The sequence below is a fragment of the Suricata suricatta genome, chromosome 9, assembly GCF_006229205.1.
Source record: "Suricata suricatta isolate VVHF042 chromosome 9, meerkat_22Aug2017_6uvM2_HiC, whole genome shotgun sequence".
Classification (NCBI taxonomy): domain Eukaryota; kingdom Metazoa; phylum Chordata; class Mammalia; order Carnivora; family Herpestidae; genus Suricata; species Suricata suricatta.
Window position 1 is genome coordinate 70,085,357 of NC_043708.1, and position 19,728 is coordinate 70,105,084.

A 19,728-nucleotide genomic window follows, 5' to 3' on the forward strand; every position below is an offset into this window, starting at 1 on the left:
CACATCCTGTCATCGCTCCAAATGGACATCTGCTGTAGTTTATTAATTCATTCAACAAATTTTCATTAAGTGCCTGTTGTTTGCTGAGCACCAGGAATATTAAGTACCCAGTTTTGCTTAGTATCTCAAGCAAATGTCTATAAACACAGCCTTTGTTTTTTAAACTACCTAAGACGGTGTACTTTGAGTGTTTATAGGACATGTGGATATTAAATAGGTATATATATATATATATTTTTAACGTTTATTGATTTTTGAGAGACAGAGCGTGAGTGGGGGAGGGGCAGAAAGAGAGGGAGATCCAGAATCCAAAGCAGTCCAGGCTCTGAGCTTTCAGCATAGAACCCGACACAGGGTTTGAACTCATGGACCACAAGATCGTAACCTGAGCCACAGTTGGATGCTTAACCGTCTGAGCCACCCAGGTGACCCCTTAATTGGATATATTAAACCAATTTGTAATTAAAAGGATTGTGAATCATTTTTAATGTTAGTGGTTGTGGGGAAGTTGATCACTCCATATATAATATTTTTAGAACATGTAGAAGTTACTAGCTCTTCTGATGAATATAGAATTCTTTTCTGAATGTATATTTTTTTGGATATTTAATGGTAGAAGAAAAATAAGTTATTTTAGAGATCTCTTTTCTCCTCAAACACAAAAGTAGCAGAGTCTCAGTTGATCCATTTTGCTCCTAGCGCTTTTTTTCCCGATTGTAAAGCCAGAAGGAAGGGAAAAAACTCTTCTAGATTAGTTGTCAACGTTCTCAAAAGTCAGTCAAGAAAGTATATTAAATTTCTGTCGTATAGATACCTCCATGCTAAAGTATAAGGGAAGTTAGCACAGTGTAAAATCTTTTTGGGAGAGGATAATTGCACATACAGCCAACAACAGAAGATAATTTGTTTTAAAGTGACATATAAGCAGTGCAAACACATGGATCAGTCATAAGAATACAGAATAAAAGTTCTCTGAGGACTGCAGTGATTAGAGAGAGCTTCATGAAGAAGGTATAGGATTTGAGCTGAGCCCTAGAAATAAGTAGGATTTTAATTGGGCCAGAGAAAGCAAGAGAGTGTTTTTAGGAAGGAACAAAGACATAGAGATAGGAATTTTTATTTTTGTTTTTTTTACATTTGTTTATCTTTGAAGATGGGTGGGGTGTAGAGGTAGAGAGAGGGGCGGAGGATCCAAAGCAAATTCTGTGCTGATAGCAGCGAGGCTGATACAGGGCTCCTGGATTGTTTTTCTGTTTGTTTGTTTGTTTTTACCTATATGAGGCTCAAACTCATGCGTTCCAGATCATGATCTGAGCCAGCATTGGATGCCCAAATAACAGCCACCACGTGCCCCTGAATGTGATATTTTTATTCATTATTTTTAAATTTAAATTTTAATTTTTTAATTCAGTATTGAGAGACCGGGGGAGGGGCAGAGAGAGAGGGAGATACAGAATCTGAAGCAGGCTCCAGGCTCTGAGCTGTCAGCACAGAGCCTGACGCAGGGCTCGAACTCACAAACTATGAGATCATGACCCTAGCCAAAGTTGGCCGCTCAACTGACTGAGCCATCCAGGTGCCCTTGAATTTGATATTTATAAAGGAGAAGTAATAAATTAGGCCACCCAGAGTAAAGTGGTCTTTCATATTCAAGAATAGTCAGAGAAACAACTTATAAGGTAGATTGGGATAATATTACAAAGGCCTTTGCATATCAAGCCAATGAATATGAGGGATTTTTAAAGTAAGGGGGAAACCACTGAATTTTTAAAAATATATTTATTTCTGAGAGACAGAGAGAGAGGGAGACATAGAATCCAAAGCAGCCTCTAGGCTCTGAGCTAGTAGTCAGCACAGAGCCCAACCCAGGGCTTGAACCCACAAACTGTGAGATCATGACCTGAGCCACCCAGGCGCCCCTGAAAATTCTTAATAGAAACAAGATTTGATGAAGAACTCTCTTTAAAAAAATAGAGTCTCTCTCAGTCCTAAACATAATTTGAAATGAAAATAAGAAATGGGTCCTGAAATAGAAATAAAATTTCAAAAGCAAATAAAGATTTAGAATAAGGGTAGCCAGTCCCTTCAGTGCTTTTTGTCATCGGCCAGACTCTGGCTGTGGCTGCAGTTGATGAAGAAGGGGATAACAAACAGGTAAAAGAAGAGGAAAGAGGTGAAAAATAAGTTAGAAGAGATGAATGAAGTAAATAGGAGAGCACAGCTAACAATTGCCATTTGTGCTCTTCATTGTACTCTGTACCATAAACTTTCCTACTTCTGATCTTGGTGAGAATAGGAATCTCATAGATGTGGTACAAAGTTTGGTCAAGGTCCTCAATGAAGTGGTTGTTTGGAGTTCTAGTGGTGTTTATTTGAAGCAGTAGTAATGCCTGGAATTTATACCCAGAAAATTAGATTCTTTGAAAGTATGCTGTGTTAATCTGCCATAGGCCAGGAAACTATTGAGATACCAGCCTATTTGGATGTTTTGGAAGTTCTCTCTTTAATTAAGATTTTGATTAAAGTAAGGTTTCTAGTAACTTACTGTGCTAATCAGTAGTGGTACCTGATGATTGATAGACAGATAAATTTTTTTTGTATTACTATTTTTAAGAATGTGGCTTCCTGGGCCCCGCCTGAAGAATCTCAGGAAATGAGAATCTGGGACTGTACATGTTTTTAAAAGTCCCCTGGTAGTTCTGTTAATCAACTCAATTTGTGAATGACTAACTGAAAGAATAATTTTTTAATATTATATTTAATCAGGATCTTTGGCTTATATTTCAGCAAACTCCTTCTTTATGTGCTGTACACAAAACACCAAATAGGGAAGAAGAATTGGTATATAAAATCCTCCCTGGCTTTCCGTCTTGACTTCTTTCTCCACCACTTCCTTCAGATTTTTCTAAGGTGCTGGGAGTCCATAGTCAAAAATTGTCTAGACTCACCTCTAGATCATGATTGGGTATACAAAAATCCTTATTGCCATTAATTAATTATTTCAAAAGAGTCCAATCTAGGAAAATACAAAAACATTTAAAAGTGGACATCAGGGCACAGATTCTTTTTTTAAATTTTAATTTATAATAATTTATTGTCAAATTGGTTTCCATATAACACCCAATGCCTCTCCCCACAAGTGCCCCCTTCCATGACCATCACCCCCAACCCCCCCCCCACCCCATTCAGTCCTCAGTTCGTTTTCAGTATTCAATAGTCTCTCATGATTTGTGTCCCTCTCTCTCTCTCCAACTCTCTTTCCCCCTTCCCCTCCCTATGGTCCTCTGTTAGGTTTCTCCTGTTAGACCTATGAGTGCAAACATATGGTATCAGGACACAGATTCTTTAACAAAGGTATAGCTCTAGAAAATCTTAACCAGCCTTTTGCTTATAGGGCATATAACCCTCATTCCTTTTCTTGTATTGAATCTGAAAGTTAATATTGCAGAGATGTGTTAGTTAAGTTACTTACTTAGCTACCATGAGTCAGATTTAGGTTTGGCATCATTGCTAGTTCCCTTCTCTTAATTCCTGCTTCTTATTCATACCCAAGGATACTCTCTGTACATAGACTTTGATATGCTCTCTAACTACCTTAATTCAGTCCTGCCAGTCCTGCCCATGGATTTGTTTTCTAGAATGAAGAAATTGCTTTTCTATGTGGACCTTAAGCATTCTTTACTTCTCCACTGCCGAGCAGCCATCTTATACTTTCTCCTGAAGGCCCTGGCTTTAGAATCTTGGAAATCTTACATTTACCCTGACTTGCTTTTCAACTCCTAAAATACATTTATTAACTTCCATCCTGTAGAAACTGTACTCAGTTTCTACACATATTATTAACATCTGGCCTAAGACACTTCCGTTAAGACATGCCCATCATAGAAGATGTCATCTTTCCCAGAAGCTTGTCTGCATCACATCAGCTCTTTACAGGGAGCTAGAAAGTGATTCCTTATTTGTTTAAGGTTTTTTTCGTTCTATTTCTTTTTAATCATTTTTTAATGTTTTATTTATTTTTGAGAGAGAGGAGAAAGAGACAGCATGAGCAGGGGAGGGCAGAGAGAGAGGGAGACACAGAATCTGAAGACAGGCGCCAGGCTCTGAGCTAGCTGTCAGCACAGGGCCCAATGTGGGGCTCAAACCCATGAACCACAAGATCATGACCTGAGCCTAAGTCGGACGCTTAACCGAGTGAGCCACCCAGGCACCCCTTTTCTTTCTATTTTGTATTGCTTACTAAGTTCCTGTTTTATGTCTGAGAGTCCCCTCCAAGTTGTCACTTTTTTTACAGAACAGTCATGACCAAAACTTACTGAATAGCCCACATCTCTTTGATGAATCAAGTGTTTCCAGAGGAGTAATCATCTAGAATCCTATCATTGTAGTTTTACAGCATCCAGACAACATTATGATCGAATAGAATAGCACTCAACTTTCAGTAGGTAGAAAAAGAGGCTCTTTGCGTGTACATAAATTTTAAAATCACAACTCTGGAACTCTTTGACCTGTATAACACAGGCCTGTCCAACTTTATAAAACATGTCTTTTTCCCACCCCTTAAAATCACATTTCTTTGTCTATGTGGGAGCTTAATATGTCTGCAAAATTCAGATCTTTATGTTCCCTCTGACCTGGTTAACTTTTTCTTTTTTTTTTTTTTCTTTTAATTTTTGAGCATCTGGATGATTTTTTTTTTTAAAGTGTTTGTTCACCTTTGAGAGAGAGAGAGCATGAGCAGGAGATTCATGACCTGATCCAAAGCCGGACACTTAACCGACTGAGCCACCCAGGAGCCCCTGGATGAATTTTTTTAAATGTATTTATTTATTTAGAGAGAGACCGAGAGAGAGAGAGAGAGAGAGAGAGAGAGAGAGAGAGAGAATCCCAAGTAGTCTCCTCAGTCAGTATAGAATCCAACATGGGGCTTGATCTCAAGAGTCGTGAAATCATGACCTAGGCTGACATCTTAAGTGATATCTGCACTGAACATGGGGCTCAAACTCAAAACCCTAAGATTAAGAGTTACATGCTCTACCAACTAAGTTAGCCAGGCATCTCCCAAGACATTATTTTTTAATATTTTTAAATAGGTTCCATCTTGTGCCTGGAGCCCAACATGAGGTTAGAGCCCAGCATGGGGTTTGAACCACGGCCCTGGGATCAAGAGCTCGATGCTTAACTAAGCTAACCAGATGCTCCAAGACATTATTTTTTTAGAGCAATTTTAGGTTCAGGGAAAAATTGAGAGGATCATACAGAGATTTCCTGTATGCCGTCTGTTCCCACACATGCATAGTCTCTCCCATTACGCACATCTCCCACCATTGTGGTACATTTCTTTTTTTCTTTTTTTTTTTATTTTTTTAACATTTATTTATTTTTGAGAGAAAGAGAGAGAGAGAGAATGAGAATGAGTAGGGGAGGGGCAGGGTAAGAGAGAGACACAGAATCTGAAGCAGGCTCCAGGCTCTGAGCTGTCAGCACAGACAGAGCCTGATCCGGGGCCCGAACTCATGAGCTGTGAGATCATGACCTGAGCCAAAGTCAGACACTTAACCGACTGAGCAACCCAGGCGCCCCTGTGGTACATTTCTTAAAATTGATGAACCTACATGACAAGTCATAATCACCCAAGATCCATAGTTTACCTTAGGGTTCACCCTTAGGTTGTACATTTTGTGGGTGTGGATAGATATATAATATGTGCCCGTCACTCCAGCATCATACAGAGTATTTTCACTGTTGTAAAAGTTCTCTGTTCTCTGCCTGTTCAATCTTCCCTGTGAGTCTCTGCCCTTTTATTTTTATTTTTTTTGGTTAAACTACAAAAATAACTTCTTTTATACTTGTAAAGGAACTTTATCTGAAATTAATGGAAAACAATCTTCTTTTGGTTTTATTCATTGTAATTTAATCTATTCCAACCCATTTAATTATGAAATTATTATTATTATAATCACATTATTTATTAATTTCTTACAGATTATCCTTCAAATGTTTGCTAGAGAATCTGGTTTGTCACTATATATCCTAACCACACACTCATAAATGCAGGTCTTTATTCACTAACCCAGATATGAAATGTTACATATTCAGAGAGCCTATTAGTCAAGTGATGATGGAGTAAAGTTTTACAAAATATGTGCAGTCTTCTAGTTCATTTTATGTTTTTTTCTTAATGTTTGTTTATTTTTGAGAGAGCCTGCAAGTGCAAGCAGGAGAGGGGCAGAGAGAAAGGGTGACAGGATTGGAGGTGGCCTCTGTACTGACAGCAGAGAACCTGATGAGGGGCTTGAACTTGCAGACTGTGAGATCATGACCTGAGCCAATTGGTTGCTTAACCAAATGAACCACCCAGCCGCCCGTTTCTTCTTATAATTACAGAAGCAAAAACTAGTTCATTTTAGATCATTGGGATTTTTTTTTTTTTAAGTAGCTCCACACCTAATGTGAGGCTTGAGTTCATGACCTTGAGATCAAGAGTCACATGCTCTACCAACTGAGTCAGCCAGGCGCCCCAGATAGTTGGGATATAGGAGAGAAGACTTTGAGCTGAGCTCACACCATCTGCTTTCTTTGCACCAATTTAAATACTTCTAGTGTAGGACATGGTTTCATGGATCATTTAAGCCTTTTGTACTATATTAAAATTGAGCCCAATCTAGCTAAGTTAAGTATCTGGAGTATAATTATCTTTAGGCTGTTTTCTAAGCTGGTTCATATCAACATTTGCATTTCTATTCTGTGTTATATTTTAATACTGGTGGGAACTTAGAAAATTTTCAGTCCATCTTCACCTTTTTCTTAAGTCAAGATGTTGAGACTCAAATTGTTTAAGTGATTTATGTACCATAACCTTCCTTCGTGTAATAAGAATGAAATTTCTTCCAGCTTTACATGGAGTTTTTTTTTTTTTTTTTTTTTTTGAAATGACCTAGATTAGTGGTTTTTAAGCTCTCTTGAACTTACTTTTCTTTTCGAAAAGAAATCTCTGGGGAACATGGGTGGCTCAGTCAGTTATGTGTCCAACTTCGGCTCAGGTCATGATCTCATGGTCCATGAGTTCAAGTCCCACATCGGGCTCTGTGCTGACATCTCAGAGCCTAGAGTCTACTTCAAATTCTGTGTCTCCCTCTTTCTTTGCCCCTCCCCTGCTGATGCTCTGTCTGTCTCTGTCTCTCAAAAATAAACAAACATTAAAAAAAAAATCTCACCTTGAGCTCTTTATATAAAAACATAATTGAGAGGGCCTATTTCTGAAGCCCTGTCCAGTGCCTTGAAGTAATTTCTAGGAACTTGAGGGCCTGAAAACTATTTAAGTACTTATTCATGAGATTGTTATTTCATAAACTGGTTTGTTAATCATATTTTGTTCAAAACTAGTTATACCAATAGGCAATCCAGAAAAATGGTGACAAAACATTTTTTAGAAATAAGTATACTTTGTACATCCCTACTAGACAGTTTGAAGCCCATGGCTCTAATTTGACATTTATTTATTTGAGTTATTTGTAATACATGAATTGGCTTTGAGACACCGAAAATATTCCAGATATGCATAGCAGGAATTATCAATAAGACCTTGATCCTTAGAACTTGATATAGTCTTCTGCATAGAGGTCAAAGAAAATGATACAGATATATGTTGACTAGCTCATATGCTATGATTTAAAAAAATTTTTTTTAGTGTTTATTTATTTTTGAGAGTAAAAGTGCAAGCAGGGGATGTACAGAGAGAGACGGTGGAGACACAGAATCTGAAGCAGGCTCCAGGCTCTGAGCTGTCAGCACAGACCCGGACGTGGGGCTCACACTCCTGAACCCTGAGATCATGATCTGAGCAGAAGTCGGAGGCTCAGCTGACTGAGCCACACATGTTCCCCACTCATATGCTATGATTGATTGAATTTTAGAAAGCAGCCTTGAATGAATGTTTATGCCATGAGTGTGATGTGATTTTCTTTCATTTATTTGATAGGAAAAAGCTCCTCAGTTTCTGAAGAGAAAGGTGAATCCGATGAAGAAAAACCAAGGAAAGGAGAAAGACGATCATCTAGGGTCAGACAGGTAATTCAGATTCCTCTTAAAACATCTATCGTCTCTTTGGGTACTGCTTTGGATATCGTCTCCTTCTTTTCTTCCTCAGACTCCTTCAGAATTGGTTTCTCTTTAGATTTCTGTAGTTTTCTTCTCCTCTTTCTTATCTTTATCTCTCTCTCTCTCTCTCTTTTTTTTTTTTTTTTTGGCCTTGGTTTTTTAAATTTAGGTCTGCCCTGGTGTTCAGATTTCTAAGCAAATATATAAAAAATAAAATGTGATTGTGAAAGCTAACAGGCTGGTCTGTATTTCTAAAGTACATTATTAAAAAGGATGTAGTTTTTCAATTAAAGCTTTTTAAAGCCAGGGGCCCCTAGCTGGCTAAGTCGGTAGGGCATATGACTCTTGATCTTGGGGTTGTGAGTTCAAGCCTTGTGTTGGGTGTAGCAATTATGTAAAATCTTTAAAACAAAAAACTTTAAAGACATATAATACAGTATTTTTTTTTTAATTTTTAAGGTTTATTTTATTTTTGAGATATATACAGAGAGAAAGCATGAGCAGGGGAGGGGCAGAGTGAAAAGGAGACACGGACTCTGAAACAGGCTCCAGACTCTGAGCTGTCAGCACAGAGCCCAACGAGGGGCTCAAGCACACGAACCGTGAGATCATGACCTGGGCCGAAGTTGGACGCTTAACCAACTGAGCCACCCAGGTGCCCCTATAATACAGTATTAAATGAGCAGAATACCAAAGGATATCTATGGTATGATTATGACCATGAAAAAGAAATAGTGAGGAAAAAAATAAATATACCAAAATGATAATAATTCCATTAAGTGATTAATGTTAAAGTTCCCCCAGCCCCCTGCCCTGCTACTTTCTAGATATTCAGTTTATTTTTTTAATTAATTAACTTTTTTAATGTTTCATTTATTTTTGATACAGAGAGAGACAGAGCATGAGAGGGGGAGGGGCAGAGAGAGAAGGAGACATAGAACCAGAAGCAGGCTCCAGGCTCTGAGCTAACTGTCAGCACAGAGCCTGATGCGGGGCTTGAACCCACGAATGTGAGATCTGACCTGAGCCGAAGCCAGAGGCTTAACCGACTGAGCCACCCAGGCGCCCCTTTAATTAATTAATTTTTAGTGTTTGTTTATTTTTGAGAAAGAGTGTGAGCAGGGGAGGGGCAGAGAAAGAGGGAAACACAGAATCCAAAGCAGGCCCCAGGCTCTGAGCTGTCAACACAGCCATATGCAGGGCTTGAACTCACAAACTGTGAGATCATGACCTAAGCTGAAGTCTGACACAACCAGCTGAGCCACCAAGGCGCCCAAAGATGTTCAGTTTATTTTTAAAGCTTGAAGTTAAAAATGAACTAGTAGCAGTTTAATTATTATATTCCTTTTGGTCACTATTTTGTTTCCCGTAAGAACCTGGTTAAGTCATACTTGTTTACTGAGAGACTTGTTTGTGTTGCTGAAAGCATGTGTCTTTGAATTTCTCCTTCCTATGTATATCTCATGAGATACTTTTTCTCTTTTGTTGATAGTGAACAAATATACTTGGAACCATTGTATAGCTTTCCTTTCAGCTGCACCTGGCTGGCTTAGTGGGTAGAGTATGTTACTCTTAATCTCAGGATTGTGAGTTTGAGTCCCATGTTAGCCATGGAGCTTATTTTAAATAAATAAACAAATAACTATATCTTTTTTTTTTTCTTTCTTTCTTTTTTTTTTTTGAGGCAAAAGCAGCTAAACTCTCTGAGTGCAGCCAGGCTGCTGAGGAGGAAGAGGATCAAGAAACACCTTCCAGAAATCTGCGGGTCAGAACAGATCGAAATTTGAAAACAGAGGAGGAAGAAGAAGAGGAGGAGGAAGAGGAGGAGGAGGAAGAAGAGGAAGAGGATGATGAGGGACAAAAATGTAGGGATGTACCAGTCCTGAAACAGTTTGAAGAAGCAGAAGAGGGGGTAGAGATACCCAGAGCAAAACCAGAGGAGGTGATAGATGAGAGATCCCAAACCATAAGACCCCAGGAACAAGAGGGGGTAGAGAGAGGAGGAAGAGTTACCAGGTCCCAGGAAGAGGCTAGAAGAAGTCACATGGCCAGATATCAGCAGGAGAAAGAAATGAAAATAGTTTCTCCTCTTGAGGAAGAAGAAAAGGAAATAAAATCTTTAAGAGGTTTCGAGGAAAAAGCAAAATCCCCTTCCCCTCCTCGACTGACTGAAGGTCTGGAGAAGGCCCCTCTTGTGCTACAACCAGAGCAAAATGCCAGTGAGGAGGAAACTCCCCCACCTTTACTTACCAAGGAAGCATCTTCTCCACCATCTAATACACAACTCCAGAGTGAAGAAGAAATAGAGCCCATAGAAGGCCCAGCTCCGCCTGTCCTCATTCAGCTGTCTCCTCATAATACCGATGCTGAGGCCACAGAGCTATTAATATCTCAGCATACTGTCCAGTTGGTGGGAGGCCTGTCTCCTTTGTCAAGTCTTGCAGACACCAAAGCAGAATCTCTACCAGAGAAAGTGCCAGAGAAGAGTGTCCTGCCTCTAGTTCAGAAAAGCACACTAGCCGAATGCTCAACCCAGAAGCATCTTGAAACTGAGTCAGGAAAATATGCTCAACCACTCCCTCTAAAAATGGAGGAATTAGCATCGGCCAAAGGGATCACTGAGGCATCTCTGAAACAGCTGTCTTTGGAACAGAAGGAAGCCAGAAGGGCTTCTCATACCCTTCTCCCAAGCCAGAGATTGAAACAGTCAGCTGACTCTTCCTCAAGCCGGTCCTCCTCTTCATCCTCCAGTTCTAGATCAAGATCCCGCTCTCCTGACAGCTCAGGCTCTCAATCTCACTCATCTCCAAGATCCAAGCAGAGAGATGTATCTCGGGCACGTACTCACACCAACCCTCATGGTAGATCCCAGATGGACTCCAGATCAACCTCAGAGTCCAGGTCACGTTCCCGTTCCCGTTCAGCTTCAAGCAACAGCAGAAAAGTAAGTGTAGGAGAACCTACACTGTGGGTGAATTGATGTTTTGTCTTGTACTCCAGTGTTTTTCAATCCCCAGCAGGAATGGGAAAAACTTCCTTTACTCCCCAGGTCAGTGATTACTTTCCTGTCTCTGAGTCTAATTTCCAACTCCTCGATTCCTAAAGTCCTTTCATTTTTTGAGTCCCTTTGATTCCGGAGTTGAATCATTTACCTGTCTCCTTCACGAGACTATAAACTTGAGGACATGGATATGCCTTTTTACCTGTGCATTCTAGTATCCCAGCATCTCAGCACCATAGTTGGAACTTAATAAAGAATTTGGCGAATACTCCAGAGTGTAGAAGAGATCACTAACTCAAACAGGAATTAACATAGGTGACAGAAGGGTCGAAAGTATTAAACTGAGTCCATAGAAGTTGGAAAGCTCATTGATGTGTTGAATAGATATCATATAAAATAATTTGCCTTGTGTGCTTCATTTCTTTAGTCTCTGAGCCCTGGAGTCTCCAGAGACAGCAGCACCAGCTACACTGAAACCAAAGATCCCTCTTCTGGTCAGGAGGTTGCAACTCCACCAGTGCCACAACTGCAGGTCCTTGAGCCAAAGGAGAGGACTTCCACCTCATCCTCTATCCGAATGAGGCGTTTGAGCCAGCCTGAGCCAGCCGAAAAGCATGTGACCCAGAGGTTACAACCTGAGCGGGTAGGCTATTATGCCCCCTCCCTAGTGGAAGATGGAGGTTTAGGCATGATTTTCCCTTTTGTCTTAGCTATAAAACTGAAAGGTCAGTCTGGATAAGGCTCATTAGAAACGTAGATGTTTGGGATACCTGTAAGATTCTACTGAACTCCCTTGTTCATGAAAGTTCTATATGAGGCTAAGAAGCAAGGTTCTTGTCTCTAGGACTCCCACGTTCACTTCTTCTGTAGAATGTCTCCTTTTTTTTTTCGGCTTCAAAGGAAGCCTTTTCTCAGTTCTTTCAAAAAAAGACTTCTGATAAAATTATTGCTGGCATAGAAATTCTTTAAGTGCCATTCCATTCCACTTTCTAAACTAAAATAACAAAGGTATACAAGGGTAACTATGGAGCTGCTACAGTATAAGTCCTACTCTGCCTTTTGCCAGCTCCAGGTTAAAGAAAAGGAACCAAGCAGATTTAAGTATGTTGCTATGTTTGTTTTGCTATGTTTCTCCTGACAGGGGAGCCCAAAGAAGTGTGAAGCTGAAGAGGCAGAGCCACCAGCTGCCACACAGCCCCAAACCTCAGAGACCCAGACCTCTCACTTACCAGAATCAGAAAGGATTCATCACACTGTGTAAGTAATCTATCTTGTCTGGGGATAGAAACTGGGAGTGAGGGGTAGTTCTTTGCTCCCTGGGGTTCTTCAACTAAGCAGTCCTAGTTTCCTTTTAAAACACAAGGCAGAGCTTTATCTGGATGGAAGTCTGGGTTTCAGTTGTTATATTGAGAGTTGCCACCAGAATTCTTAAGGTAGTCTGAAAAGTGGTGGTTAGAGCTTGAGGAAACCCATATCTGAGCTCATCTGACCAAAATAGTTAGGTCCTTTAAGGAACAGGCAGTAGAGATTTTGGTTTCCAAACTTAAGACAGTGTAAGGGAGATGACTCAGGACAGTTTAACTCGATCTTTAATTCACATTTACCAACTAGATCTGAGCCTGGAAACACAGTTTAATAGAGGATATCAAAAATCTACTGAGAAAGGCACAGGGCAGATGTTTTTGAGTTTTTGTTTTCCCTGGTTGTTAGCTGTCTTTTTATTAAGCATAATCCATCTTAGTTTTTGCTGGATACAATACAGCAAAATATGAAGTGTATATCAATAAAGTCAGGAGTTTATTTGGGGGCCCCTAAGATCCTTGGATTAATTTTTACCATTTATATAATTTGAGCTTTTTATTCCTTGTATTTATTTTTAGAAAAGTACAGGTAGGAAAGGTATATCATTCATTCAGTATTCTGAGCTATGTACTATAAATTAAGCAACTGAACCCAAATTCCTGGCTTTCAGAGTCCCATGGGAAATGGGAAGCATTGTAGAAATAAGATTGCTTAGCTTTTAGACATCAAGAATCCTGTGCTGCTTCAGTGAGCATCCTGTGTAGACGGTTGGCCTAAAGTTGTTCCATGTTGGTTTTATGTCATTTTAACACTAATACTACCAGTATGATTTTCCCTTTTATGTAAAAATCTAGTAATTTACTCTCTTCTAAGAGTTTCAGACTATCTTGCTTCAGATTTTGGAGGGTGGTGGGCAGGTGATTTATTACCTCATTTCCTTATGACTGTACTAATTTCATACTCCTACTATCTGTAGTATTTGCCTTGGGATATACCTTTGCTGCTGTTCAGTCTAATGGCTTTGCCTCTGCTGCCATCTTGTGGCCATTTTTTGGTTTGAATGTCAAAAGTTCCTTCTATTTTGAAGGTTTATTTTTCCCTTTCGGGATGGGTACGTTCTCCTTTGGAAAGGAGTTTTTCTTCTAGGACCATAAAGTGAAAACCCAGCGGATTCTGGAAGGTGTTCAGGATTCCCCAGCTACACCATCGATGAGGAAATGGGGTTGACAGCTTTCCTTTCATATCCATCAAGCAGAGATAATACCTGCCTTCCTCTACCCCATCCCATGGGGGTACAGCATGTCCTTTGTGTAATGGCAGTTTCAAAGTAGGTGTTGACAACCTGCTACTAATTGGGCCTGAGGATCTGCCTCCTATGCACCTTGAGAGGAAAGTAATTTTCTGAAAAAGTTTTGCTTGCCCTAAAATTGAGTGGGTTTGTGAGAAGCTGGCTACAAAACGGCACTTGATGCTCTTTTGACACATCTTTATTTCTGGACTTTCTTTTTTTTTTCTTTTTTTTAAATGTTTATTTTTGAGACCGAGACAGGCAGAGCATGAGCAGGGGAGGGGTAGAGAGAGACACACACACAGAATACGAAGCAGGCTCCAGTTCTGAGTTGTCAGCACAGAGCCCAACACGGGGCTCGAACCAACGAACCATGAGATCATGACCTGAGCCGAAGTCGGACACTTAACCATCTGAGCCACCCAGGCACCCCGGCTATTTCTGGACTTTGGCATGTAAACCCAGGACAAATGAAGCTTGGAGTCTTATAGAATTCTTCCCCACATAAAGGTGGCTCTGATCTTTCATTTTATGACTGGGGTAATCTAGTTATATTGATTCCAACAAGGTGATAGACAAGTGGCACCTTTTGCAAATACTGAGATTGTCCATTGTTGCCTAGGCAAGCTACAGTGGAGCAGCCTATAGATTAGAAATGCAGTCTGGCCTCAGGAGTAACTCAAAACACACCCCCTTTACTTACTTTCCCTCTGCCTGTCTTCCACATGGTCTATTCAGTAGCCTAATAAAAAGACATGCCCAGAGGCCAAAACCCGTAGGTTATTGTGACATTGGATTTGATATGTGAATCTTTTTTGTTGTTGTTGTTTATTTTTGAGAGAGACACACAGAGTGTGAGCGAGGGAGGGTCAGAAAGAGAGGAAGACACAGAATCAGAATCAGGCTCCAGGGTCTGAGCTGGGAGCACAGAGCCTGACATGGGACTTGAACCTATGAACTGTGCCATCATGACCTAAGCCGAAGTTGGATTCTTAACCGACCGAGCCACCCAGGCGCCCAGATAAATGAATTTCTGAGAAGTTTGCCTACATTTCTGGAGGCCCAACTGATTCACAGCACTCCTAGTCTTTCGCCCCTTTAGAGTTCTAGTGTTCAGCCTACTGACCACTGGAGCCCCTGGCCAGTTTTAAAAGTGGGATCAGCAGTGCTGTATGGAGAAGACTTTGTGGCTTAGCCTTGGTTTTCCAATGTGTCTCAATAAAAGACAGAGCTAGGGCCTGTTGATTCAGTAAAGTGTTTTTTTAAAAGAAGGAAAAAAAGACTTCGTGGACCTCTCAGCACCCGGAAGAGATTGCATAACTATTTCTGTGCTTTGTTAAATCCATTCTGATTGTGTCCTGAGGAATTCTAAATTTATGAGGTAAGATATCTTGTCATTGCTTGCAGTAGGAATTTGTGAGCCCTCAGTCCTATTTCAGTTGGGCCATGTTCCAAAATTCAATCATTTGCCTGCTATAGATATAACAAAAATGTCCTCATACAGCAGAAAATAATGCTGCTCTCTTTTTACATAAAAAAAAACGGGGGAAAAGAACTTTGGTGTGGTCAACTGTATCATCTAGCAGTAGTTAATTCAAACTTGAATTTTTCTGAATACAACCTTCCTGAAGACACAATGCTTGCAGGCAATAGCAGCTTTGGACTTTTGGCTTATTTGTTTATATGTCCTTTTGTCTGAGTATGAAGGAAGGAAATGGTCCTTTAAGCCAATATGACAACGTAATGGTTGCTCTCCAGGGGACCTACAGTGCCAGTATGCAAATGATGCATAATTTTAAAAAGTAGACTTTATTATCCTCTACAGCATTCACTTAATGAGAAATGGGGATCTAAGGACATATTCCCCAAATCATCCTGTCCTCGGTTATCTTGGAGCTAGTATGCTCCTGTAGGATTATAGTGGGTTTAAAAAAATTTTTTTTTATGTTCTTTCTTTATTTTTGAGAGACAGAGAGAGACAGTGGGAACAGGGGGGGAGTCAGAGAGAGAGGGAGATACAGAATCTGAAGCAGCAGGCTCCAGGCCCTGAGCTAGCTGTCAGCACAGAGCCCGATGTGGGGCTCAAACCCACGAACTGTGAGATCATGACCTGAGCCGAAGCCAGATGCTCAATCGACTGAGCCACCAAGGCACCCCAGAATTATGTATTTAAGTCTCACTGCCTGGAAATAGTCGCGTTTCATTATTTCTTAGTTTCATATCAGGGCTTCAGCTCCTCATGAATTTTCTACGGTAACTAAAATTCAAACACATATGCCTGTAGAAATTCCTTTTCCATTAATTTCTCTGAATCTTATTATGTACTACATTACTAGTCTCCAAGTACTTCTTTTCTTCTGGGCTGCAAATACTTTGTGTCCTTATGGATAGATATCTCCCACCCCCAGCCCCCATGCAATTTCAGAGTTTTCAAAGATAATCAAATATTTGTGCAAGAACTTGATGTGGGAAAGGAGATGCCTGGATGCTTTTTGTCTAAAAGGAGCTACAAAGAAAAGCTGCATGGGGCTCTGACAAGTAGCTAACAAGGTTTTGGGACTAGACTTGCAAGTAGATTGAGTCCCTTTTGGGAGCAATTTGAAGGATTCATCTTTTTCTTATGAAAATAAAGTCTTGGGAATCTTGGATCCCACAGAATTGTTTAAGGGGAAATAGATGGCACAAACTCACTGTCTTTAGAAAGCAAAAGATAACGTGGTAAAATTCTTATTCTTGAAAAAAAACAAGATAGAATTTCCAATGAAAGAAAAATTCTTCTGCTAGAGTCCAGCTCCAGCAGGTCCAGGGTTCCCTGAAGGATGGATGTTTTAGCACAAGAGAGATGAGAGCCTCAAGTTTGTTTCTGATCACCAGGCAGGCATCTCTGCACTGACCTGAGAGTCAGCTTTATTTGTGGAAAAACTGTATGGGGTATAGCACAGAAGTGGCATTAGCCTTAGACAGTGATTTCTGATGACAGATTCCTTTGGCATGTAACAATTTCCCAGAACATAGATTTGTAGAAGACTAATACATAATCTTGATCAATAGTGATTGATATAGGTGATTTAGATGCTTATCATATGGGGAAGGAAGGTATCTTCAGCATTTAAATACAAGGCAATGATTTTAGCATAGCAAAAGCAAAAGTTAGTCCTTTATTAGCAGGGGTCAATAGCCTGTTTTCTTGAGGGGAAGTAAAACAGGTTTCTCAGGAAATGCAATACTTGCTCCCATAATCACAAAAGAAGAAATTCCTATAGTAAGTTCCTTCACAAGGTGCAATCAGCATATTTTAGAAAAAGGAGACAAGTGCCTTGGGGGGGTCAGTGCTCAAAAAATAATTGAGTGGGGGGCAGACACTGATCACCATCTGACTGTGGGAGGCCTTGCAAAACCCACCTTAACCTCACAAGGGGTGTTCTCAACTTAGTTCAGAAATGGCTCCCGACATTCTTCCTCCAAGGAAGGTACATCTGGAGAGGCACATTGGCAGCCCAAACTATTTTAGGACATTTGATGGACAAGGAACATTTATTTGAGGATGTTTCTTTGTGAGGTAAAATTTTGTATAGGAATTCCATCTGCAATAATTTTTAAGAAAAAAACAGGGGTGTCTCAGAGTGTGTGACTCTTGATCTGGAGATCAAGAGTTTGAGCCCCACATTGGACATGAGCTTTTACAAAAAGGTGAGGAAGAAAACTTTTAGTTCGGCAAGGAATGATTTTTTTTTAACATTTATTTACTTCTTTTGAGAGAGGGGAGGGGCAGAGAAAGACTCCTAAGCAGTTCTCATTGCTGCCAGTGCAGAGCCCAACATGGGGCTCAAACTCATGACCCGTGATATGACCTAAGCCAAAATCAAGAGTCAGATACTTAACCTACTGAGCCACCCAGGCGCCCCCTCAGCAAACCATTATTAAAGTATCCTCTTGGTACACCTAGTGATGGTCTTAAGAAATATTTACTGAGCATTTCTTTGTGTTAGGCCCTGAGCTAGGGATATAGGCCCTGACCTTGAGGAACCCTACAAGGTGGAGGTGAGGGGCAAGTAAACCAGCGGTTATTATAGAGTGATGAGGTCTTTGCTGAAAACCCGTCAGACCAACTATCGAATACCTTTACATCAGAGAAACAGCAGGCTGCTCTTTGAGAAAACTCAGAAAAATTTCCATAGGTGGCATCAAATGAGATAGTGACCTATTAAATGTACATGTGTTTATATATATCCTTACCTTGACTTAGAGTCAAAAGCCATCTGAGCCAGACTCTTAAAGGCGAACTCTTCTCACACTGTTCCATGAGATAGGTATTGTTGTTATCCCCACTTTACAGGTTAAGAAAGAGAACACAGAATCAGAGGCTTGCCCAGTGTCACAGAACCTGTATGGGAGCTGGGGCAGGGCACAGCTAGGCCCTAGCCGGTTTGACTGCAGGGCTCTCAGTCTACTGGGCAAACAAGGACCACCAGGTGAAAGGAAATGTATAGTGTAGACATGACCACATTAGTACGTAGTTGGCATATACAAGAATTTAAGCATTGGGGAGTAAGTTTTATTCCTAGCTAAAAGTTCTGTTACTACAAATGAGATAACCAAGCTTTTGGTTAAATACCCATGAGTCTTAGTGTTAAACCTCTGCTGCCACTAGGACATAAAAGAAGCATCTTTGCATTCAACACAGGAGTGTTTTTGAGCATCTCCTGAGTGCCTTTTTTGAATGGTTAGAGTCAGCTTCCTATTTCACATATAGTCTGGTGAAGATGCCCATGATTAGTAGTTTCTGATTAGTCCCCCAAACACTTTCAGCCCAGCAGATCTCCCCCCACCCCTGCCCCAGGTAACTGTGCTCTCTCTTTAGCTTCTTACCTACTTCAAGCCTCCACCTTGGAGTCCTTGCTCCAAAATGTGGCCTTCATGCTACAGCTACCCAAAGTCCCCGTTGCCCTGTTTATCCTTTTCCTGTCTCCAGTGGACCCTGGGGAAGGGTGACCTTATTAAAGACTCTTTGAAACAAAGTTGTCTGTCATCTCTTTAGAGACACCTCCCGCCCTCTCTACTGGTAACTCAAAAAGGAACTCTCTCTGCTATCCACTCCTCCCACCATCCCTGGAGAAAGGACAGATTGGAGTAATAACATGTGGTCATTACTTCAGGTGAGCAGCCAGCTAGCTGCTATAATGATTGGATAGTGCCAGTTCTCATCCCACTTCCCTGCCATGAACAGCTGACAGGCTTCTTGCCGGAGTCCTGCTCCAGCCAGTCCAGGGGTCCCCGAAGGAGAGACAATGTTGGCAGAAGAGTAATGAGAGAGCCACAAGGTTCTTTCTGATCACTAGGCAGGCATCTTTGTCCTATCAGTTTTGGTGTCTTTATTTATAGGCCGAACAATAACATGACATCAGAAGATGGAATTTTTACAGTGGATAATTCTCTGTGATAAGATGCTCTGATCAGAAAGTCCACAGAAACAGGTTTTACAGAAGTATTCTTGCAGAACTACCCCATTCATAGTGAGGTTGAGTAAATCTTACAACTAAGAGAAAAACAGGATGTTCTTAGTGAAAAACAGGATAACATACACATTTAAGTCATAATGCTAAGATTTAAGACATAGGTTAAGTGGTATATACATTTTGCACATTTTCCCAGGCATTAGAGGATTGATTGTATTTTAGAGGGGTTACACATATCCAGTTATTACTGGAGAGGCAACTGTACCTTTAAAGAGTTTAGTTCATTTCCAATACATAGAATAGCCTCTTCGAGTGCATTTACCTTTGCGTCTAGTTTTTTATCTGTGATTTCTTGTATAGCTAGGGCATGAGAAACATTTTTGGTTAGTTGATTTACATGGTGAGCTATATGAACCTCTTGGACGAGTGCAACAGTAGAAGCAGTCACAGACCCTATAATGGCAATCAGTGCAGTGATACCCAGAATCAATCCTGCAATAAAACGTTTGTGTCAAGATAAGGAATTTTTAATCTCTTGCATTGTTTGTAATCCATAATCATCATACCAGGGAAGGGTTAGT

General features: G+C 40.5%; 1 protein-coding gene across 4 annotated transcripts in view; it reads left to right on the forward strand.

Annotated features, from left to right (window-relative positions):
• ACIN1 (apoptotic chromatin condensation inducer 1) overlaps positions 1–19,728 on the forward strand; it is a 42,978-nt gene that overhangs the window by 5,228 nt on the left and 18,022 nt on the right. For 3 of the 4 annotated variants that reach the window (XM_029952401.1, XM_029952402.1, XM_029952403.1), the window contains 4 exons: positions 7,982–8,070; positions 9,785–11,044; positions 11,529–11,744; positions 12,243–12,358. In XM_029952401.1, coding sequence (XP_029808261.1) covers positions 7,982–8,070; positions 9,785–11,044; positions 11,529–11,744; positions 12,243–12,358 — 1,681 coding nt within the window. The remainder of the gene's footprint in view (positions 1–7,981; positions 8,071–9,784; positions 11,045–11,528; positions 11,745–12,242; positions 12,359–19,728) is intronic. The other variant, XM_029952404.1, reaches the window with a different exon arrangement.